The sequence below is a fragment of the Pangasianodon hypophthalmus genome, chromosome 23 (genome assembly GCF_027358585.1).
Source record: "Pangasianodon hypophthalmus isolate fPanHyp1 chromosome 23, fPanHyp1.pri, whole genome shotgun sequence".
Lineage (NCBI taxonomy): Eukaryota > Metazoa > Chordata > Actinopteri > Siluriformes > Pangasiidae > Pangasianodon > Pangasianodon hypophthalmus.
In genome coordinates, this window is record NC_069732.1 from 12246423 (window position 1) to 12267756 (window position 21334).

Below are 21334 nucleotides of genomic sequence, written 5' to 3' on the forward strand. Positions count from 1 at the left end.
TCCAGGAACACTAGGTGTGAGGTGGGAATACGCTCACCAGTCCATTGCAAGGCACTATACACACTTTCAGACAAAGGGGCAATTTAGCATCCAGCAAATCAACCTCCTGGTATGTCTTTGGGAGGAAACCAGAGAACCCAGAGGAAACCTACATGGACATGGGCAGAAGATGTGAATCTCCACACAGACAGTATCAGTTCAGGATCAAACTGGGAACTCTGGAGCTGTGAGGTGGCGACACTAACCGCTGCACCATCATGCCGCCCAAAATCAGTATAGTTTGCAAAACCATTTACAAATAAAAATGTAAAACAAAGTCACTTTCAGTTCCAGGTTGTAACACTACAAAAATGTGAAACAGCTCAAGGGTAGTGAATATTTATGCAAGGTGCTGTATTTCAGAAACACAAAATGTTTTATACAAAAGCACATAAATAAGAGATTCTCTGCTTTTTGCAGTCAGCAGCACTTTTCCGTGTAAGACTGCAGCACAGATTAGTTTTATGAGAAGAACCCAGTTATTCAAATATTAAGCACATTAAGCAAATATGTATTATCTGTTTATTAAAGACGTTAGAGTTCTCCTGCACGTCCCACACACAGAACCCAAAACTTGTTATGTTGTGTTGAAATGAGAGATATTGAGTTACATTAGAAAAAAAACGCTGTGTGATTGGAATCATTTTAATCCCATATAGCACTGTGATGGACACCAGGCTGTATTCCTGCCTCGCAACCAGTGCTCCTGGGATACACTCCGGATTCACTGCAATCCTCACCAGGATGAAGCGGTTACTGAAATTAAATGAAACAATTACTAAAGACAATTACAATTAAAAACAATTATTAAATCTATATGTGTTAACTATTCAAGTGACTAGTCAGTTAGGCTTATACTCATAATAACTAAATAATCTCCACAAGAATCTTATCAGTAGTAGTTTGTAGTAGTTTTCAAATAAATAAATTAAATAGCATCCCCCTGGCTGTATGTGACACATCGCTGCGAATCCCTTGGCCACTTTGATTATTGTGCCTCTAAACTAAACTATAATCCATCATGAACCTGTTAAAAAAAGTCACTATAAAAATGTGTATCAGTCTAGTTTAAATTAAACGTACAGTTCAGCCAAAACTAAATTTATGTTAAATAAAAAATTTCTGCCTCATACTAATATATAGCTACACTATTTCAAGAGTTTATAGTGTATTATATTTACTATTATATTTACTATTAATTCTCCATTTTGGCTATATTTTTGCATGAATCTTCCTACTAATCAATCAGCACTATTTTGGAGTCTTTTTTTAGTTGTGCAATTAGAAATGGAGATTAAAATGATTATTAAAAAAGAAACACAATTTCCCTTCTCTCTTTTAGAATGAGTTTTCCTAGTTGTAGTTGAAGGCTGTAGTATATCAGTGGCTTTGGTCAGAGTTGTACTGTCCCCTGGTGGCTAATTGTGTTAATTTTCCCATTACACTTTTTTGGTGAGGTATTTCACCTGGCATTATTGTCATTTATACCACTGCACTAAGTCTAATAATAAGCCTAATAATAAATAGATTTAAAACCATGGTTTTATTTAACACATGTGCAATTGTTGATATGGGGAGGATTTCTGTAAGGAGATATTTATGGAAGGAATCTCATTTAAAGCATTTATCACACACCCTTATCTAGAGTGACTTACATTTATCTCACTTTATGGAACTGAGCAGTTGAGGGTTAAGGGCCTTGCAGTGGCCACATGACAGTGATGGGATCTGAACTTACAATCTTCCAATCAGAAGTCCACTGTTCTAACCACTGAGCTACCACACCAAACTCCAGTTTCTGCATTTTGTACCAGTCACACACTTCTCAGTCACATGTGCTAACAGGAATTAAATTGTCTCATGGACATTCCATAATATTAAATGTAACTATAAACTGTTAGGCACAACATATCTTTCATTAATAAACTGAAAATGGTAATTGTTGCAAGTTTTTGTGGTATAAGAGAAATAAAACACTTCATGACCCCATTGTTAATTATGTTCTTATAACAGCATGCCATGGCATGTTTTAATCCTGTGTCCTGCTTTATGCTGGAATAATTCTATTAAAATAAAGGCTATATTAAACAGTCATGTCTTTGTAGTTATTTGATTTGGGAGCAGTGATAGCTCAGTGGTTAAAGTTTGCCTTCTTACTTATTTTCGGTGAAAGCATCTGCCACATTAGTACATAAAACTCTAGACTGTGTGAGCTAACTATACTATGGTTCTGTTCTGTTGGCTGGAAATCAAGCTCACGTTTTATTTAGAAATGCACTGTTTCTGTTTAGTGTTGTGAAAGATCTAATTGCTAAATATAGTACAAGATGTGAGAATCTGTAACGTGGCAGCTGTGCTGTTTGTTGGCCATCATGTTCTCAGTACTTGAGTGTTGTTGGCTTAGCTCTGGTTATTCTCTACTCAGTATCTTTCAAATATCTGTGTGAATGTTTGATGGTCAATGTGGAGAAGACGACTGCTTGGTGACTCCTTGCCATCTTCCAAAGTATTGCTTCAGTAGTACCAGGGCTCACTTATAAGCCTTCCTTACATCTAGATTCAAAACATAAAAAAACATAACATAAATGCTTTGTTATTACTCGTGTGGGTATGTTTGCAAGGACAGTACTTCAGAAATGACTAAACTGATAATAGTACTACTAACACTATACATCTAACACTGGGATGTCTTATAGGTTAGGATTAAGAACTTTATAAAACACAGATAATGTTTGAGATAATCAAAGCGAAGAAATTATACATGATACATTTAAATACATATTTACTATTGTATATCTGTGTATATATGTGTTTGCATGATATACAAATACAAATGCTTTTAGTGAATAGTTTAATATCATGACAATCTACAGTAGGCTATCATTTAAAAAATCCTGTGTATTATCTCATAAGTACAAGAAGTTATAATTATGAAATACTAAGTTATATTTATGAAATATCAAGTCATAATTTCATGACACTTTCATAATTTCATGCTACTCATTCAATAGTCATATTTATGAGATATTAAATAATAATTATGAGATTAAAAAAATCAGTTTCAAGATACTGAATCATAACTTTGAGATATTAAGGCAAAATTATGAGATAACAAGTCATAATTTTGAGATACTGTCTTAGGTTAGAACCATACCAACAGTATGTATGTATATATGTTATTATTTTTAAGTGGCAGAAATGGACTTCCAAAGGAAGTAATTCTGATAAGAAACAAGTGATTCTTGTCTGCAGTATTTGTAGCCAGGTAAACTCTGTAGGTGGAAAGCATGGTAAAGTGACAAACAAAAGAATAAGTAGAGCCACAGGCACATAAATAAATCATAGGGCCTCAAAACAGTACAGATTGCAGGTCTCAAGGCAACAAAGATTTTGACTAGGGCATATGGTTAATAATGGAGGTGAAGGGGCCTTTTATGATTAGGTTTGGTTTATTGCTTTTGGGTCCTTTCTAAAAACTAATTTGAAGAGCCCCTGTGGAAAATTGGTCCCAGAGCACTGGTCTGATATAATCAGATGGTTGGTTGGTTGGTTGGTCCAGGTCTCTTCTCTCTCTTACGTAATCAGATGGTTGGTTAGGCCCATCGCCCATTCTGGAGCATGGATCACTGACAGTGGTCCTCCAGCGCTGCCTGTTCTGGGTTGCTGTCACCAGCTGACCTCAACCAAGGCCCGTCTGCTTTGTGTCTGCGTCCAGGTCTCTTCTCCCTCTTACATAATCAGATGGCAGATGCAGTATACAGTACATCCTGGTACAGTACGTAGTGTGTAGCATATACTGGTGCAGTAAGTAGTGTACAGTGTGTACTGGTGCAGTAAGTAGTGTACAGTGTATACTGATGCAGTAAGTAGTGTACAGTGTGTACTGATGCAGTAAGTAGTGTACAGTGTGTACTGATGCAGTAAGTAGTGTACAGTGTAGTGTATAGTGTGTAGTTGTGCAGTAAGTAGTGTATAGTGTGTACTGGTGCAGTAAGTAGTGTACAGTGTATACTGATGCAGTAAGTAGTGTACAGTGTGTACTGATGCAGTAAGTAGTGTACAGTGTATACTGATGCAGTAAGTAGTGTACAGTGTGTACTGATGCAGTAAGTAGTGTACAGTGTGTACTGATGCAGTAAGTAGTGTACAGTGTAGTGTATAGTGTGTAGTTGTGCAGTAAGTAGTGTATAGTGTGTACTGGTGCAGTAAGTAGTGTACAGTGTATACTGATGCAGTAAGTAGTGTACAGTGTAGTGTATAGTGTGTAGTTGTGCAGTAAGTAGTGTACAGTGTGTACTGATGCAGTAAGTAGTGTACAGTGTGTACTGATGCAGTAAGTAGTGTACAGTGTAGTGTATAGTGTGTAGTTGTGCAGTAAGTAGTGTATAGTGTGTACTGGTGCAGTAAGTAGTGTACAGTGTATACTGATGCAGTAAGTAGTGTACAGTGTGTACTGATGCAGTAAGTAGTGTATAGTGTATACTGGTGCAGTAAGTAGTGTACAGTGTAGTGTATAGTGTGTAGTTGTGCAGTAAGTAGTGTATAGTGTGTACTGGTGCAGTAAGTAGTGTACAGTGTATACTGATGCAGTAAGTAGTGTACAGTGTAGTGTATAGTGTGTAGTTGTGCAGTAAGTAGTGTACAGTGTGTACTGATGCAGTAAGTAGTGTACAGTGTGTACTGATGCAGTAAGTAGTGTACAGTGTAGTGTATAGTGTGTAGTTGTGCAGTAAGTAGTGTATAGTGTATACTGGTGCAGTAAGTAGTGTACAGTGTATACTGATGCAGTAAGTAGTGTATAGTGTGTACTGGTGCAGTAAATAGTGTACAGTGTAGTGTATAGTGTGTAGTTGTGCAGTAAGTAGTGTATAGTGTATACTGGTGCAGTAAGTAGTGTACAGTGTGTATACTGGTGCAGTAAGTAGTGTACAGTGTAGTGTATAGTGTGTAGTTGTGCAGCAAGTAGTGTATAGTGTATACTGATGCAGTAAATAGTGTACAGTGTAGTGTATAGTGTGTAGTTGTGCAGTAAGTAGTGTATAGTGTGTACTGGTGCAGTAAGTAGTGTACAGTGTAGTGTATAGTGTATAGTTGTGCAGTAAGTAGTGTATAGTGTGTACTGGTGCAGTAAATAGTGTACAGTGTAGTGTATAGTGTGTAGTTGTGCAGTAAGTAGTGTATAGTGTATACTGGTGCAGTAAGTAGTGTACAGTGTATAGTGGTGCAGTACGTAGTGTACAGTGTGTAGTGGTGCAGTAAGTAATGTATAGTGTGTAGTTGTGCAGTAAGTAGTGTACAGTGTGTAGTTGTGCAGTAAGTAGTGTACAGTGTATAGTGCTGCAGTAAGTAATGTATAGTGTGTAGTTGTGCAGTAAATAGTGTACAGTGTAGTGTATAGTGTGTAGTTGTGCAGTAAGTAGTGTATAGTGTGTACTGGTACAGTAAACAGTGTACAGTGTAGTGTATAGTGTGTAGTTGTGCAGTAAGTAGTGTATAGTGTATACTGGTACAGTAAACAGTGTACAGTGTAGTGTATAGTGTGTAGTTGTGCAGTAAGCAGTGTATAGTGTGTACTGGTGCAGTAAGTAGTGTACAGTGTAGTGTATAGTGTGTAGTTGTGCAGTAAGTAATGTATAGTGTGTACTGGTGCAGTAAATAGTGTACAGTGTAGTGTATAGTGTGTAGTTGTGCAGTAAGTAGTGTACAGTGTAGTGTATAGTGTAGTTGTGCAGTAAGTAGTGTACAGTGTATAGTGCTGCAGTAAGTAATGTATAGTGTGTACTGGTGCAGTAAGTAGTGTACAGTGTAGTGTATAGTGTGTAGTTGTGCAGTAAATAGTGTACAGTGTAGTGTATAGTGTGTAGGTGTGCAGTAAGTACTATACATTCATGCCATTTCAAACATTCTTGGGCTGGATCTGAAATGGCCTCCTGCTCCCTCTATCACTCAGACAGCTGTTTGAGATTGATCATTTCTCTGTGCAGCCGTGCAGCTGTATATTACTCACATCAGTAGCCAGTCACTTGGGATTATGGGTATTTTGCAGAGGTTGCGGCGTTTTACAGCGTTCTGCGTTCACAACTGTGTAAACCTCCCACTTCCGGTCTGCTCATGGCTTTTATTCTGTAGTGAAAAATAGCAGAGGAGGCGAAGTAACAGAAAAGACGTGCATAAGCACACCGGGGAGTTTAGAGAAAGGCGTTTGGGAGAAATAGAGTTTAGTTTTTGGGTTTATGCAGTTGCAGTAAATTTATAAATTTATAAAATATACAGAGTCTGTGTGAATTTGCATACGCTTCCGGAAGTTAGCCAACTAGCCTCGTCGAGGTAGCGAGCTATACTGCAGCTAGTTCCTTACAAATCCTTGTAACGATATCTAGTTCAACGTGATAATTGTAAGTTAATTGTACTAAAGTAAATTAATTTTTTTAACTAATAACATATCATTAAAGTACTGTATTACTGAATGATTAGCTTTTTGTTAGCTTTGTCAGTGCAGGTGATATTTAGCTAGCTGAAGCAGAGCAAGAGGATTAGCAATGGCCGACCTGCTGACGGTTTACGACGACGGAGAGTCCAACACGTTTATAGACTGCACGGTAACTTCAGCTGGTTTAATCATGTATTCACATTTAGCCAGTTAGCTAAAACAACCTGAGGTTTATTACATAAAAACGTGGCAGTTTTTTATTGTAGATACAGGTAAATACAGAGGTTAGCTTGTGGCTAACTGATCAGTGTGTTTCTCATGGAGAAAAACTGTATTGCTGTGTTGACTCTGTACATAGAGATGTCTTGAATTTATTTATTTATTTATTGCAGATTTGTGACAAAAGAATAAGAGGGGATACTAACTATAAGATCCATCTGACCACTTTACAGCATCTGAAGGTATGTACCATACAAGCTGCCTAGTGTACAAATAATTCATACTGATATTAATCACATAACCTGTAGCATAATCAACTGCAAATAAATCACAGCAGTAGATGGAAGGAGAGTGCTAGATAGACAGAGAGATTAAGAAAGATGGAGATGGAGAGAGAAATGGCTAGAGGGATAGAAATGTAGATGGATAGAACTAGATAGAGAGATAGGGATGGACTGAGCAATAGGTAGAGGGCTAGAGGGGCAAATGGATGGAGAGAGAGATTGATGGATAGAGGGACATATGGGTAAAAAGAGAGATAGATGGATAGAGAGACAGATGGATGGATAGAGTGAGAGAGATTAGGAAAGATGTAGCTGGAGAGAGAAATGGCTAGAGAGCTAGAAATATGTAGATAGATAGAGAGGTAGATCTAGTTAGAGAGATTTGGATGGATCGAGCAGTAGGTAGATGGATAGAGGGACAAATGGATGGTGAGAGATAGCTAGACAGAGAGGTAGATCTAGACAGAGAGACCGATGGATGGATTGAGCAGTAGATGTATATGGAGAGCTAGATGGATAGAGGGACATATGGATAAAAGATAGAGATAGATGGATAGAAATAAACAGAAGTAGATCTAGATAGATAGATAGAGAGAGATGGATGGATCAAGCAATAGACAAATGTATATTGAGGAATAGATAGAGAGACAGACAGATGGATAGAAATGTATAGATAGGTGTGTGTGTTTATTTTTATTTATATATATATATATCACATACATACATACATACATACAAGAGAGAGAGAGATTGCTATAGTGAGGTAGATGAATATGCAGAGAGAGATATTTTGAGATGGATGGATAGAGAGAGAGAGAGAGAGAGAGAAAGAAAACAAGTGCAGAAACACAAAAGTGACTGAAACACCCTAGTGTGGAAGAAGGTTCTTGTTATTGTGTATGATAAACTGTGCCATTGTGTCATATTATATGCCAAACTATGACATAACATTGTGTGCTTTTACTTTACATTTATAACATGTTTCTTCTCTCAGTGATCTAGTCATCTGGCCTTTAAAAATTCTGTACATTTCCTAACAATATTACACCGTCTTGTCTTCGGCGCAATCACATCGTTTGTCTTGCTCGGTCTTTGGATTTCTCCAAAACTATCACAGTTTTAAACTACTTAGGTGTAGACGGCTGGATCCTCCATGATGCCGTTATGTGTAAAGCCTACAGACGTGTCTCCTTCACGGTATAGTGATGATCAGGGCCGCTGAACACTTCAGTCAGGCTCCTCATATGAACTTGATTCCCTTGATGCGTCGACTCTGTTGTTAATTCTTTGTCCTACACTGGAAGACTTACCTTATTTTGGGCTCAGGTTTTGTCACTGCAGTTCCCCATGCTTGGCCTGCTTCACACTACAGGAAATCTGCACACTAGGTTCAAGGTTCAAACGGTTCAAAACTTGCCAATCACTGTCAAGTTTAAATTGACCCGCGTCTTATTTTGCTGGAGCCACACCCTATTCTGGGGTCTGGAGAGCTTTCATTAAAGAAAAAAAAAAAAAAGGTTGCGGATGAATCTGGTTGAAGATGGTGTTGTACAAATGAAAGAAATGAGAATGCTGTGAAAAAGACCACTGCAGTAATGAGTATGTACAAAGCCCCTGTCTGCTGAAGATGTACATAACAGAGGTTTGATTCAGCACCAACATATTTATAGCTTTAACATCTTTTTCTCTTCAGATTGTATGCAGTTTTGTTTTCTAAAGGAACTGCTGACTTATGGTTTATTTGTGAAATTATTTTTATTTTACCACTTCTAATTTCTGTATAGTCTTGTAAGCCAGATTTCTAGCTTTTGCTAGAGATTCTGATACTTCGTCACTAGACTTGGCCAAGAACCACCTACTTTCATTGGAGGTGGCTGTTTAGCTGACACTGCAAACAACCAAACATGTTTTCTCACCACTAACCGCTTCAAACAAAACTCTCTTTACTTTATTATATTTAGACTAAGAGGGCTTGATATGATTTTTTTTTAATCCTGTGACTAGATCTTGCTCTAGAAACCTCATTGTGTTTCTGTTCAAAAGTTTCTTTCCCATTGAAAACCTACACAACAGTAACAGAAATCTAATCAGAATACTTCAAAATACTGAAGCTTGCTGAAGCTACTGAAGCTTAAGTATATAATATATATGAAACACCCTGTGAGCCACATATGGAGTGTCTGAGGCAGAGACAAATTTCTACATAACTGCCCGTTGGTGTGCTGTGTATAGTTCTGATCACACTACACAGTACATGGTACCTTTGACTTTTTAATTTGCAGAGTGCTCTTCCCTTTCTGCACAATCCAGTCACTTCCACTCTTGTTAACACCTTGAATGAGAGAAAACGGATCTGACGTTATGATTGTTGTTGTGGTTATTGCTCACCAAGTTGCACTTCTTTTGCTTTCATCCTGCATCCTCACTACACAGTACAAAGTATAAATGATAATTTGTACTTCGTCACAAATGCAAAATGCAAAAATGCAAGGTGGGTATTACACATGGATTGTGTTGGTCAAAAGGACAAAGAGTTGAAGCTGACTTTGCTTTTTTCATTGGCAATAACACATTGCCACTTATTCCACTTAGGTTAAAAAAAAAAAAAAAAGGACAATATAACTGTTGCATTTAACATGTTTACTTTTGTTTTTGAGAGAAACTGCTGGCAAGTCTCTGCTATGATGTGCTTTACTCACCTGTACCTGTTTTTCATGCACTTTTGGCCTTAACTCTACAAAGAGGGAGAGAACCTTAGCTGATAAGGGTAAGTCCACTTAATGCGTCAAGACAAGTTTGATCATTTATACCATTAGTAGTCTGTTGAATAGCAGTTACCAGGAAATCCCGTTATGCACCATAAAAAGACCATATGTACTCATGTGTAATGGTAAATTAAAACCTAGGGCATAATAAGGGAGCATTTGTAGATGTCCAAAACTCTGATTGTTTAAGATGTCCTGTAAATCTTATGAAGGCTTTTCAGCTCTCAGATTTGTATTGTATGCATTTTAATCTACATTTCTACCAGTGTTAGTTTCCTCTTCACACATGACGACTATCAGTCTGGTATACTGATCCTGTTCCTCCAAGGCACCTTTTTTCTTTTACCGACTGCCTATGGTCATCACTGCAGAGTGAAGAATGGAACTCTATAGAAAGGGTCCCTAGATGGTGGATGCCCTTCTCGACTAAAATATCTGCCTTTTCAGGACAGGGGAAGGTGACCCACGGAGACTGCATTTCCACAAGGACAAATTGAGCTGCCATTCACTTGGTATCTGACTGTATTAACAAGAAGAGTGAAACAGTAATCATTTCCACGCAAAGAGAGCACGGTTGGTTGTTATCATGGACTCCTAACCACACATGGCTGTGGAATCACTGCATTTCATCCTTGAGAATTTGAGCCATTTGGGAGGCATAGGTCTTAGATTATTATCTACATATCAGAGGCCAGGATTCATATTAGACACTGCATGCCTTTTAAGGTCTACACATAAAGCTATGCTTACATCTCAAGGTAATAACTGAGAAATCATCCAGTTGAGTTCCAAGTATGTTGTCAGTTTAACATCTTGGAGTCAAATGAATTGAGAAGACCTTGATACTGGACTATGAGAAGTTAAGTTTGATTGTCCGTCAGACAAAGTTCAGCAATTGTATTTTCCCCAGAAGTGTGATATTTTTCCAGAAAATGTGACACTCCAAGCCGAAGAAAATGCTCCTCATCTACCAAAGAAAGCGAAAGACCGTTGCCCTGTTTGGGGGCCTTTAATATGGTCTAAGATGAACTGTTACTTGTTAAGCATCTGTTTGATCTGCTCCAGCCTTGAAGCCCAGGTGATACAATATCATCTGGATACACAGTGTCATTCTAGTGGATCCAGCCCTCCTTCTTGAAGGGTGCTGATTTATTTATTTTTTTTAAGGGCTGAGCGAAAAACAAGGTGGAGATTCTGACACAGCTGTATTCGATGAATGTTCCCCTGTTCAGTGGTTATGACCTAACCACAGCGAAGGTAAACTTGTCAAGTACTCCTCCATGTCAAGCAAATCTACACAAAGGCATTGAAACTTGAGTCAGTTGAATGAATCTGACATTCCTGAGAGAGAACATACTGAAGCCCTGAGATCAGATGTTTTTGCTTCCTTGTGACTACCAAGGCTTATTTGAAGGATGGACTAACTGTGCAGCCATGAAATTTTAGAGATGGCTGATGGACAAGCAGTGTAAGCTATATCTGGTAGCCAGATGCGTTTGTGGAAATCAAGCCATCTGGTACCAAGACTAGGTCAGCTCTTATACAAGAACTTGGACATGGATTTGATAGTGCTGCCAGTGAATCCTTTCTTCCTGGCAGCTTGTTCAATCCCACTGAAATAAGCACTTGCTCTGGATCGAAGAGTTGGTGTGGGTACGTCCTGGCATGCAATGCTAGGACTTTCAGATTCAGTTGTTTCATGCACACAGCTATTTCCATTGCAGCTTGTTGCAAACCTTGCAATATTGTGGCCTTAGTCCTGTGCTGTAAGTGGAAACCTCCAGATGGAAGAAATAACTCCAGAAAAGCCCAGTTTTGAAGATTTAAACCAATGTATTACGGAATGTCTCTGTTACGTTTTTCCCTCAACAAGGTCTCGTTTACAAACCTGTCCAGCACAGGTCTTCGAAGTTTATTACTGGAAGACCATCGGAGTTCATTACTGGAAGACCTTAATTGATCACATGACTGAACTGTTTGCTTCAATTGTTAAACCTGTCTTCGTAATTTAAATGGAGCAAGTGCAGAAAGACCTACTTTAATCATGGATTTTGCAGCTAGCATTTGTATTCCAAGCCTGTGTAAACAAAAAATCAATTCAGTCAAGTTCATTTAAAGTCCTCAGCATTGTGTTCCCCAGGTTTATTACTGATTAATTTGTTTCCCTTAATATTTTGCTTGACTAATTTGTGATGATTTTATAGGCCTCATCCCAGAGCCAACCCCATTGCCACAATGGGCCAATATCAAAGATTACTTGACGTACCTGAACCTTAGTGAACCCATTATTGGTAAGATGGAGCTGTGATGTGTGCTGATGCTTTGTGTTTAATAGGAAACATAATGTGAATGTTTTATTTAATGATTGGTCAATTCAATTGTGTCTATATATTTCAACATTTTCTGGAAGAAGACCATGAAGTATCATATAGAGTTTATGTAATAACTTGTGCTGTCTACGTTTAGGGCTTGGTGACTTGGTACAAGAGGACGATTTTTTCACAAATGATGGCAGAGCCCTGCTGCGGTACAGGTGCAGACTGTGTACAGTCCAGATGGACCTCTATGACATGGCCACGCATGTGGTGGGTCGTAGGCACCGGCAGAAATACTTGGTAAGACCAAGGCCTTTTCCTTTATTGTGGGTGAGGGGCAGACCAAGTATTTTATTTGAAAGTAAACATCTCCTTCTTCTTGACCAGAGTGGCAGTAACGAGTCTCATTCTATGTTTTCAGGAGCGGCATAGGCCAGACTTAGTGACATGGGAAAAGACTTCAGAGAAGCAAGCAGGTGTTGTTGCGAGGGCTAAGGCTGCAATAGTAGAAAAGCAAGAGGGATGGGGAACTCCAGTGGTATGTATTCATGTTTATCTTTTCTAACTGCCACAAGGTTTGCTAATTACTTTTAAGAATGATAACAATTTTTGCTTAAGAACGCAACACTCACATGCCACACGTAAACAACCTTCAGTCCAGTCCACATAGCTTGTGTTCTGCAAGTGCTATTGTCATAACAGCATGCTTTTTATATTAGGAGAATTAATACTTCTCTCATACTTCTCCTTATGTTGGTGAAATGAGTATAGTTACTGTACAAACTCTACAGGCTGCACTATGATTTTAAATATACAGTAGTTCACAGCACGTAGAAAATGAAATGGAAATGTGTGATTTCAATGGATTTTCACTCTAAAGTTAAAGACGCGGTGTAAAAACACAGCAGCACAAACAGGGTCCAGGGGTGGACAAAGCAGATTTTCTGTCCAGGCTATTAGTTTATTTGTATTTGCCCAGAGTATAAGTACATTTAACAGCCAGAAAAAGAAAAAATGACTCCCTAACTTTCACAAAACAAAAGTTTTTATTTATAATGCATGTTCTGCTATAAGAACAATAATGTAATGTGCTTCGCTGTTTTGCGACGCACCGTGTTGCTTCCAACTCCCATCACCTGCTGCACCACACACATCGACCAAAACGTGATTTTGCTGTCAGTAGAACTGCTTTTAGTAGGTGGACTAATTAGTGTTCATGGATCACAGACAATCTTTTTAGAATCAGGAACACACAGGAATGCGAAAATACTGGCAAATCCCAGCAAAATAAAGTAGAGTGCAAAGCCGTCATATAACTCTTCTGCTTACTCCATGCAGTCACCTCACAGTAAAAAATACTGAGAGGAAATAAAAATGCTAACAGAACCCAAATCTTATCTTTCATGTGTGATGCAAGGAGAGTACACCTCAAATGTAAATGTCGACCAACGAGTTCGGGATGTTTTGTCAGAGGGCGCAAAGACGATCGCATGTTTGCTGATTTTCCCAATGTTGTATTAATGCGCTAAACAAGCTTGTCATACGTCATTGCCTTACATTAGCTACCAAATTTTAGCCTATGGTTCAAGGCATCCAATCCATGGGACTGGGCAGCTCCTTGGAGCTTTTACTTGCCCAGTGGCTAACTGATAAATTTGATTTGTCTACTCGGTTTTTATCCAAGCCTCCTGCAGCAGATTGAGATTGAAACTGAGGTTGAATCATATCCTGCCTCCCATAAAAACACTTCAGATAAATTTCAGTGTGAAATGTCCTTAACAGTGAAGGTTGGTAACTGTACAGCAGAGTAGCACTTGTGAAATGTCCTTGTGAGGGGACAAAAGAGGACAAGAGAAATGACCTTGCATAGTAATGGCTAAAACAGTTTGTAACCAGAGGTTTATTTGTTGTTACAGAAAGATTGTGTTCAGATTTCCTACTGAACATATATATACTTTCAGCATAAAGCATGTATGAATTTTGGTTATTTTCCTTTCAGCCACTCATCAGATCAGATAAAGGAAGATCACTGAGAAATCGAGGTGAGTGGTGCACTCGAAGAGTGTACTCTTCTACAGTTGCTTATGTTAGTGTACCTTTGTACTTTTTAATGCTAGAGTTACTATATATAATTTTTTATTATTATTATTATTTTTTTTTTGTTATGGCATATGAAGGAGCAGCACAAGACCCTCCATCTTATGTTCAGGGAAGAGCCTCCTCTGGGCGAGACAGGAGAGAGCAAGACTTGTACAATCAATCATATATGGAAGGTGGTGATGCTTACGGGAGGCCATCTTGTTATCGTGAGGATAATCAATATGACCAGTCATATAGAGATGATGGACCTCACCACCCGTCCGGTTCAGGGGATAACCAATATGATGCACCATATTCTCAAGGTGACAGGCAGAGAAGGTCCTATGGAGAGAGGGATTACATGGAAAGACCTCACTGGGAAGATGAAATGAACATAGGGGCTTTTCAAGGCGATGGAACTCACGATAGACGATATACGGAAAAAGGCGTTCCACAGCCTTATGACGATGACTGGCACCCCGAAACAAATCCCAGCAGAGGACCATACAAAAGTAGAGAAAGTGATGATTATTATCATGGCAACATTTCAGAAAACAGGTTTGGTGAGTCAGGAATGGGCTATCAAGAGAGTGGCAGGATGCAAGAGCCGACGTACACGTCACACCACGGAACAGGACCTAGCATGGATGAAAGGCAGCGGCAGAGCAGAAACATGCCGTATACAGAGAAAGGAAGAGAACGTTTCCAGGATATGAATGAAACTGGAAGACATGGGTCTTTTGAAATGCAAGGCTATAACAAAACACAAAGGTACTACCCAAGTGAAGATGCCATACCTGCAAAAAAGAAAAGGAAGAGCAGATTCTCTGATGCCTCGCCGCTAGAGATGGCACTTGCACGGAAGAGGTGAGGATAAACTTGCTAGGATTGTGTATTGGGTTGTACCTATAAGCATGCCTTTGGGAGTCCAAGAGAGCAGTGTTGACCATGCTCTCTATATGGTGAGGCATGGCATTACTTCCTCTCCCTGTCAATCAGAGCAGCACTAGCCAATTGTGGACATCTGTGAGCTCATGTATGCGTAAGAGTGCAAATAGTGCTTTCCTCCGAGGGTGTTAAGCTGCTCTGTGCATGTAGCCTGAGGAGCAGCTTGAAACGATGCAGTGGCTGGTCACATGGCCCTCACCCTGCCATGTTGGTAGCTGTTGTGTGATAGGGGAGAGCTACACTATATGGTCAAAAGTGTGTGGACCCCTGACCGTAACAGTTGTATGAGGGTCTTCCCCAAACCATTGCCACAATGTTGGAAATACACAATTGTCTAGAATGTCTTAGTTTGCTATAACATTAAGATTTCCCTTCACTGGAACTAAGGTACCCAAACCTCTTCCAGCATGACAATGCCCCTGTGCACAGTGCGATATTTGTAAAGTCACGATTTACCGAGGTTGGTGTGGAAGAACTCGAGTGGCCTGCACAGAGCCCTGACCTCAACCCCTCTAAATACCTTTGGGATGAATTAGAAAACCAACTTCATGCCAGGCCTTCTTGCCAGACATCAGTGCTGAACATCTTATTCTCTTGTGGCTGAATGGGCTAATCGCCATGTCCACGTTCCATAATCTAGTGGAAAGCCTTCCCAAAGGAGTGGAGGCTTTTATAGCAGCAAAGGGGTGACTAACTCTTTATTAATGCCCATGGAATGGGATTTTCAAGTATCCACGTATGTCAAGTGTCCCCATACGTTTGGCCATGTAGTATACTAGTGGATAGGAATTGGCAATGACCAAACTGGGAGGAAAATGAAAAAAAGCTTGCCTTAAACTAGTTGTCATTAATAAGCAAAGCTATTCATTTTTTTTTTTTTTGGCATTTTACCAATTACTTTTTTTTTTTCCTTTAGCCAAATTGATGACATGATTTCAAAATATAAACAGAAAGGACGAATGGTTCCCACAAATAATCAAGTAAGTTTACAGAGCTGTACAAGCTCCATCTGTTTTGTGTTTTCCATCCAAATTCTTCATGTGTGGTATAAATTTCAGACCTTTTTTTAAATACCTTGTGTGTTTAATAGGCCTCTGGAAACAGCATGGATTCAGCTGTAACTCCACGTATGGAAAATGTTTTGGATGTCCTGGTAAGTCCAGACGATAACCACCGCTTGGTCTGACCTTGTCAAACTGGTAGACCATTTTTGCATTAAACAAATTACAAATAAACATTACTTGATTTTTACTTGAAAAATATTTTTGTTTGCTTGTAGAATGACATCCAAATTGAGAATGTGGAAGAGGCTAACTTCTTAAAGGATAAGTTATGCACCCTTCTCAAAGAGTTCCAGTCAAATAAAGTTCAGCGCTCTCAGGTAGGAACCGAATTCATTTCATTCGGGTTCTCTTCAGTACGATTTGACTTTAGTCTAAATTCTAAATTCAGTCTAAATTTTTCCTTTTCATTTCCCTTGAAAAAGGGCCAGGTTTCACAGACTTCGATAGATTTCACAGACAGCTATCACGGCGGTAACAAAATGGAGCAGCGGAGAGATATGCCGGAGTCGAGGCGTTTAGATGTCCAAGGCTTTCAGGAGCCTGCAAGATACGATCGTGACTTGCTAGGCCCCAGGGAATATTTACATACAAGGCACGTTGAAGATCCAAAAAGCATGAGGCAAAACAGAGGTCCTGAAGAGCCTGAATATCAGTGGGATCCTTATAGAGAGGGCTCAGCTGGCCGATCTGAAGAACGCATGCCTCGCCATCCAGATGACAGAAGAGGTTACCGAGGTAAACTGATGAGCAGTTCTTTGTCTTATTGATGTCATTTGTTGTTCTTATAGCAGAAATATCACTGGTTTGGTTCCTGGGGGAAAATAAGGGCACTTTAACACCTATTAGAGTGAAATTGATACTTTTGGCTTGTTTGCTGTTCGGATATATCTGACACTGCTCGTAATGAAATTACTAGATAATTATATGAATAACTAGTTCAAAACATTTTGTGTGTCAATCCAGCTTTTATTTTCTCTTTTGATTTGTTGGTTCAAATCTCCAGCATTTCTGCAGCTCTAATGCTCTGTGCTTTAGCAGCATGTATCTACAAAAAAACCTATCCAAAACCCAAAATGCACTGCATGTTTAGTTCACTTCCTGCAGTTTGGTCGATTCTGGGTTGAAGCACTTACTGCAATGCAACTGTGCTAGTGTTCACTTGGAACCAGGCCAAGACCACGTCACTCAGACCTTCATTTTGGTCCTGAGTAAGATGCACAAATGAGCACTACCAAAGAAGCAAATGCTGCAGGGTTCAATCCAAATGGACTAAAAGCTACACATGTGAAAGCAACCTGAAAAAAGTTCAAATGACACCATACTTTTAATTTTAACTTAAAACTTTTTCTTTTTTCTCAGAGGGTGCTTGGAATTCCAGACCTCTAAGAGAAGAAGAAAGGGTCTATGTAGAGGAACGCCATTATCAGCACGACTATCGTTCTGGTGGAGATCTCTATGACCCGTTTGAGCCTTCATCATCTCCACCTTTGGAAACAGGCTCCTCCACTCTTGATAAGCTTGCATCCACACTTCTGGAACTGGTGGCACGCAAAACAAATTAAATGCACCCTTCGAATCGGTGTGTTCAGAAGTAATGCTCAGTAATTCTTTAGTCATTCAGTGAAGTTTGTATTTGTTAGTTTTCCCCTAGAAAAGCTTTTTAAGATAAGATGAAACCATTTGTATGTGTGTGTGTTTGTTTTATGTAGTACTGATGGGTGTACAAAATTGTGGTAATAAACCATTTTTGTTCCTCACTTCTGGGTTCTTCTGAGTCCGCTCAAATTTGGCAGCCATCAACAACATATAACTGACATAGAATGAGTTACATTTTGGGCTGCAACATATGGGGAAGCTGTTTGCTTGTCTTTTAACACAGATTTTTAAACACTGAACTTTTTAGTAGTACCATTTTTTTCCCCCTGGCAAATGGTTTCAAAATTGTTGGCACCCTTAGAGTTGGTAACGATACTAAACTGTTCCCTGAAAAGTCTTTTGTGCATGTGGACTGTCCAGTTTAATTCAGACCATAGGTTTTCAGTAGGAATGAAGGGTGAAAACTAGTTATTAAACCTACAAAAAATGATTTTATTTTATTATTTATTTATATTTGAGCTGAGTGTCTTGTTGAAATGTCTATGTGCTGCCAAGGCCACCTTCTGGCAGAGGCAACCAGGGGCTTGTCCCGGAAAACAGGATTTATTGGTTAGCTAGCTAATTTTAAAGAAATTGTTTGGCTAAAAATGATATTTACACAATTTCCCCCATAGATATGTGGTGTCCAGTGTTTCTTTCTTTAACTTTGTACTGATACTGTTGCTAAAAAGAATGGCTTATCATACTTACCCTTAAAGCTCTTATCACACCCCACACTGCACCACGCTCCCACCGGCACTCTAAGACCACTCAGCTGGACCCACCATCTAGTGTACAAGGAAGGCATACATCTCTGTTCTGGCGCCTAGGTGGCAGAGTGAACTTCCCCTAGATGTTCCAACAGCTGAGTCACTGGCTGTCTACAAACAACAACTAAAGACCTACCTCCTCCACTTTGTTATTTTAAAAAGTTCCATGTAATTTTCTTTCATACCATACTAACCTCCTCAAAAGGGTTTTTAGACAAATGGTACAGCATGTCCCCAAAGTCTCCATACATAGGGGACATGAACACCTTTCAGGAAAATTCCTTCCAAAATTTTACATACTTAGTTTATATATATATTTTTTTCAGATAGCCTTTACGAACACCTTCGACAAAAGAACAATGTACTGAAATCATTCTCATGGCTGGATTGGGAAGCCGTCCCAAGGTTGCAGTAGACTTTAAAAGGAAACATGGCAAACACATCACATGACACTGCTGCCAAACTTATTAACAAATTCAAAAAGACTGTTGAGTCTTTTGCGGACCAACCAAGAACTGGACGTCCACGAACATCCACTGACGTAGGCAGTCAACTGACGTGGTGCTGGTGTACATAGTCCCCTATGTATTTAGACTTTTGGGACACTGTGTAGACTTATTAGTACAAACACTAATAAGTGAGCTTGTATAACCACATGAAAATATTATATAGGTTAATGTTTGACCATTTTTCATTAGTTTTAGATATGTGCTGGAAGTAGTGGACTTGATTATTCCACTCAGTACTCCTTTATAACAGATGCAGAAGGTTGCTATTACTTCTACAGCTCATGCTGAACACAGACGATAACTTGGCAGCAGAAAATGGTAGTGAAATTCCACTATGAAAGCTTGTATGTATTGAAAGTACATTATGAAAGAGTGCACTTATTGTACACCGCTTGCTTTCATACCTTCGTTTGTCTTGGACCTCCATGATGGTGCTGGTTCCAACATGATCACAGACTTCTGATCAAATGCAGCTGGGAAATAGACTCAACCACATGTATTTCAAGCACAGTTGTAAAGCAAAAACTCACCAAGACATAGATGCTGTTGGATGCTGACAGCTTCAGGTGAGAACACACACCATCCTGGACATCCCACCATGATAGGTCACTTATTATTAGATAACATGTATGCTAGGAGACAAAACCCTGTTATTTTAAATCACATTTCTGGGGTTTGTTGCAAATCATACCAGCTCCTAATTGGTTTTACTGTATGCATGCAATAAAAATACTAAAGAAAATTCAGCACATAACAGGTACTTAATGATCACATGACATTGTAGTTTGGATGTTATTTGCTACAAATAAAAAATGATCATAACTTAGAAACTATGTTTGGTTGCTTTAGGGACAATACAGTCTTTTTTGACACCTTGGAGTGAATATGTAAAAAAAATTATAACCACATTAATACCTTAATCAGTGTCCCTGGCATCCCATCCAGGATCCAGTGGATAAGGGTCTGGGTTACTGATCAGAAGGTTGGGGGTTCAAGCCCCGGCACTGCCAAGCTGCCACTGTTGGGCCCTTGACCATGGCCCTTAACCCTCTCTGCTCCAGGGGTGCTGTATCATGGCTGACCCTGTGCTCTGACCCCAGCTTCCTGACAAGCTGGGATATGCAAAGAAAAGAATTTCACTGTGCTGTAATGTATATGTGACAAATAGAAGCTTCTTCTTCTAAAAAAGTAGACCAAAAGGAGAATAAAATTAGCTTAGCTACAGATGAGAGGGTGTCCATGCCAGTGTCTAGCAAGAGAGGTTAAACAGCTAATACTATCTGATATACTGTATGTATTCAAACTACTTTCTACACAAAAATTGACTAGGATGGTGAAGTTACAGGGCAGTTAACACAGTTCCATTTATAGCTAAATGGCTATAATTCATACGCAAAAAGTTTTACCTACTTATATTCCTCTTCGCAGTAAATGTGTAATGGGGGAGTGTTAAGAGTAAGGGAAACGGTATGGCCTGTTGTAGGGATGTTCGAAAGGGCAATTTACCTCCATCTGATACCACTAGGAAAAAATATCTTGGCATCATCTTGTAAATTATTAAACAAGAGTCATTTTTACTGTTGGTTTAATGTCTTAATCAGAAGAGACCTAACTGAAATGCTCTCTGCTCGAATTTGGGGTTTATAGGCTCTAATTTATAGGCCATGATCTTAAAGGACAAATCCACCCTGAACAACAGGCATTTTAATCTTTATAATTAACATGTGATCATCAGTGGCATCCAATGAAATTCTGAGTTGACTTTTTAGTGTAAACGTCTTCCATTTGACTGAAAGTGGTGCCAATGGGATTTAGCTCTTGCTTCATCTCTACCCCAAGAGAACGATGCAGCAGTGCTTTAGTCCTTTAGCTTGTCCAGCTCTCTCACCTCCTCATCTGTACACTCTGCTGAAGCAGATACGGTTTACAAACAAATTTCATGCTAATACCACCGTCAAGGCCATTGCGCTTGCCATCTCATAGATCGCTAACTAGCTGAGCTGAGTTTTTTCCTTAACTTAGTATAACTGCATCATATTCTGCATTGCATTCCGGATCTTGGTGTCCAATGTTGGTGGTCTGCAATACAATCTCATACACTGGATTTCTCATGAATGTGAAATTGAACGTCACTGGTAAATGGTAAGCAAGAAAAGAAGCTCTTAGTCTTTTTTTATTAGCTAACATCTTTCTTCTATGAAACGCCATTGAACCTGAGCTAGCGTCGTCCCCCTGTGATGTCAGAGCAGCACGCAACCACTAACTTCTCACAGGGAT

At 39.2% G+C, this 21334-nt stretch overlaps 1 protein-coding gene across 3 annotated transcripts; it reads left to right on the plus strand.

Annotated features, from left to right (window-relative positions):
- The first annotated feature begins 6147 nt into the window (after positions 1-6147).
- Positions 6148-17900, plus strand: si:ch211-13c6.2 (uncharacterized protein LOC100000125 homolog). Of its 3 annotated transcripts, none has more exons than XM_026929587.3 (14): positions 6148-6434; positions 6514-6638; positions 6862-6930; positions 9715-9739; positions 11942-12028; positions 12204-12352; positions 12474-12590; positions 14052-14094; positions 14230-14998; positions 15996-16059; positions 16170-16232; positions 16359-16460; positions 16566-16878; positions 17503-17900. In XM_026929587.3, exons 2-14 carry the CDS (start codon positions 6579-6581, stop codon positions 17703-17705), a joined length of 2064 nt encoding a protein of 687 aa, XP_026785388.3. In that variant the 5' UTR covers positions 6148-6434; positions 6514-6578; the 3' UTR covers positions 17706-17900. The 3 variants fall into 3 exon arrangements, with proteins under 3 accessions (XP_026785388.3, XP_026785387.3, XP_034154377.2); XM_026929586.3 differs by having other exon boundaries at positions 6525-6638; XM_034298486.2 differs by lacking the exons at positions 6148-6434; positions 9715-9739 and having other exon boundaries at positions 6577-6638.
- Positions 17901-21334: the final 3434 nt, after the last annotated feature.

What these genes read in the sequence shown, in the direction of transcription:
- si:ch211-13c6.2 (XM_026929587.3), top strand. Translation starts at nt 6,579, where the DNA reads ATGGCCGACCTGCTGACGGTTTACGACGACGGAGAGTCCAACACGTTT. An exon ending in GGCACCGGCAGAAATACTTG is followed by an intron (nt 12,353 to 12,473) that starts GTAAGACCAAGG and finishes CTATGTTTTCAG; the next exon opens with GAGCGGCATAGGCCAGACTT. An exon ending in TGGTTCCCACAAATAATCAA is followed by an intron (nt 16,060 to 16,169) that starts GTAAGTTTACAG and finishes TGTGTTTAATAG; the next exon opens with GCCTCTGGAAACAGCATGGA.